Source organism: Acyrthosiphon pisum, unplaced genomic scaffold (assembly GCF_005508785.2).
Source record: "Acyrthosiphon pisum isolate AL4f unplaced genomic scaffold, pea_aphid_22Mar2018_4r6ur Scaffold_20960;HRSCAF=22641, whole genome shotgun sequence".
Lineage (NCBI taxonomy): Eukaryota > Metazoa > Arthropoda > Insecta > Hemiptera > Aphididae > Acyrthosiphon > Acyrthosiphon pisum.
The window spans coordinates 1,665,404-1,667,270 of NW_021770374.1; the positions used below are offsets into that span (position 1 = coordinate 1,665,404).

Here is a 1,867-nt window from a genome sequence, read left to right on the forward strand (position 1 = left end):
CATTTGGTAGCAGAGCGTGGTTATTTTTTCCATAATATGACCTTTATCGCCTTTGGGTAAGTATCAGTGATCCATTATCTTGTTTAATGTTGGGATCAGTGTGACATAATGCGTGATTCATTAGGCAATTTTAGGATGATAGAACCTTTCTATAATATATAGCCTAATCAATACCCTCATATTTTCCGTGGTATACGTTTGCTGAGATCACAGATCAGTTGTATACACAACCAGGCATAATAGGCATAATACGCGTCATGTGTTTAGTTGGTAGGGGAACCCGGGATAGAATGGGGAACTTAATGTTCAACATCAATTTTACAGTATTCTACTTAATTTAAAGCTCCCAATTCTCAATCAATAAATGCTTAACAGTATAAATATCAATTCTATCCAATAATCAAACAAATAACTCAAATATATTTTATTTTATTATTAACAATACAAAAAAAAATGTTTGCCCCATTCTACCCCGAGATAGGGGTATAATGGGGTATACATTTTAACATATTATATTTTTGAAATAGAAATACTTATTTATATTCATTAATTTTTTTTTGTACAATATTAACATGTATGGGTTGCTTCATCGTCGCTCTCAACTCCTGCACAGGAGTTGTGGGACCACTTCCTACATTCCAGACAACTAATCCATCCTTCGTTGGACTTTGAATATAGTTTTTTACAATATAGGTACTTAGCGTCCGGATCATCTTCACTTAAAGACGAATCTTTTTTCTCTCTGTGAACTTTTTTTTCTTTTTTGGCACAGATTTAAATAGTTGTTTCTTTGTTAACATGGTTTTTTCTTGTCTTTTCTTTTCTTTTTCTTCTTTATTTTTTTTTGCCGTTTCCAAAGATATTTCCAAGTCATTCTTATAGGGCGATTCCGTTAAAATAGCTGTTTTACCTCTTTTTCGTGAATTTCTTTTTTCTGTTTGTTTCACTTTAAGTATGGGTAGTATATTTTCAGGCGATTCAATTGGAAATGTAATTTGTTGATTATGAAGCGCCAGTGAACACTGTGGCTCATTCAAAACAACTGTGGCTTGTTCTGTCGTTTCCGAGTTTAAATGTTGATCATTTACGTTTTCATTTACTCTAGCATCTTGTTCAGTTGACAAAGTACTTGGTACAATGTCAGTTACGATCGATGGCAAAAAATCTTCATCACTAAAAACATTATTGTTCGGAGGCCATATTCCGGTTGCTTCAAAACCTTTCATTGCAGTTTTCATGTTTGCAACATGTATGAAAGCTGCACCAAATAACGATGAAATATTTCCTAAAGTAACTACTTTGCCCGGATTACAACGGAGCCATTTTCTAACTTCATCTTCATAATATATGCTCAATGGTTTCATGAATGATACGTCACATGGTTGTAGTTTATGCGAACAATGGGGTGGAAAGTATAATAAAATAACTCCATTTTCTCTAGCTGCATTAATAACGGGAAGATTTTTTGTGTGTGAAGAATGACCATCAAAGAGTAATAGAACTGGATCTTCTTTTGTTGCCCTCGAAAATGCAATAAATTGTATAAATCATTTTAAAAAAGCTCAGAAGTTATCCAACCTGTTTCATGACATTCAACCCATGATTCAGGAGGTAGTCCTGTAGAAAAATGTGGTTGGTTTCTTTTTCTCGAAAAAATTAACATTGGAGGGACATACGTGCCACTAGCTGAAAAGCATATTACTGCAGTAACCGTTTCTCCACGTTCAGCGGATGTTAAAATGCCAACCTGTCGTTTCTCTTTAGTAGCTAACACTTTTGACTGTCCCTTTGGATTAACTGTGATACCAGTTTCATCGCAATTGTATATTCTATTCGCATTTAGCTTATATTCAAGCTTTATAGTTAA

General features: G+C 34.0%; 1 protein-coding gene across 1 annotated transcript in view; it reads right to left on the bottom strand.

Moving 5' to 3' along the window:
• Window positions 1-719: 719 nt before the first annotated feature.
• Window positions 720-1,867, bottom strand: part of LOC100574843 — a 1,946-nt gene continuing 798 nt past the window's right edge. The window contains exons 3-4 of the mRNA XM_008188916.1: window positions 1,677-1,855; window positions 720-1,521 (exon numbers count right to left, since the gene is read on the bottom strand). Coding sequence (XP_008187138.1) covers window positions 720-1,521; window positions 1,677-1,855 — 981 coding nt within the window. The remainder of the gene's footprint in view (window positions 1,522-1,676; window positions 1,856-1,867) is intronic.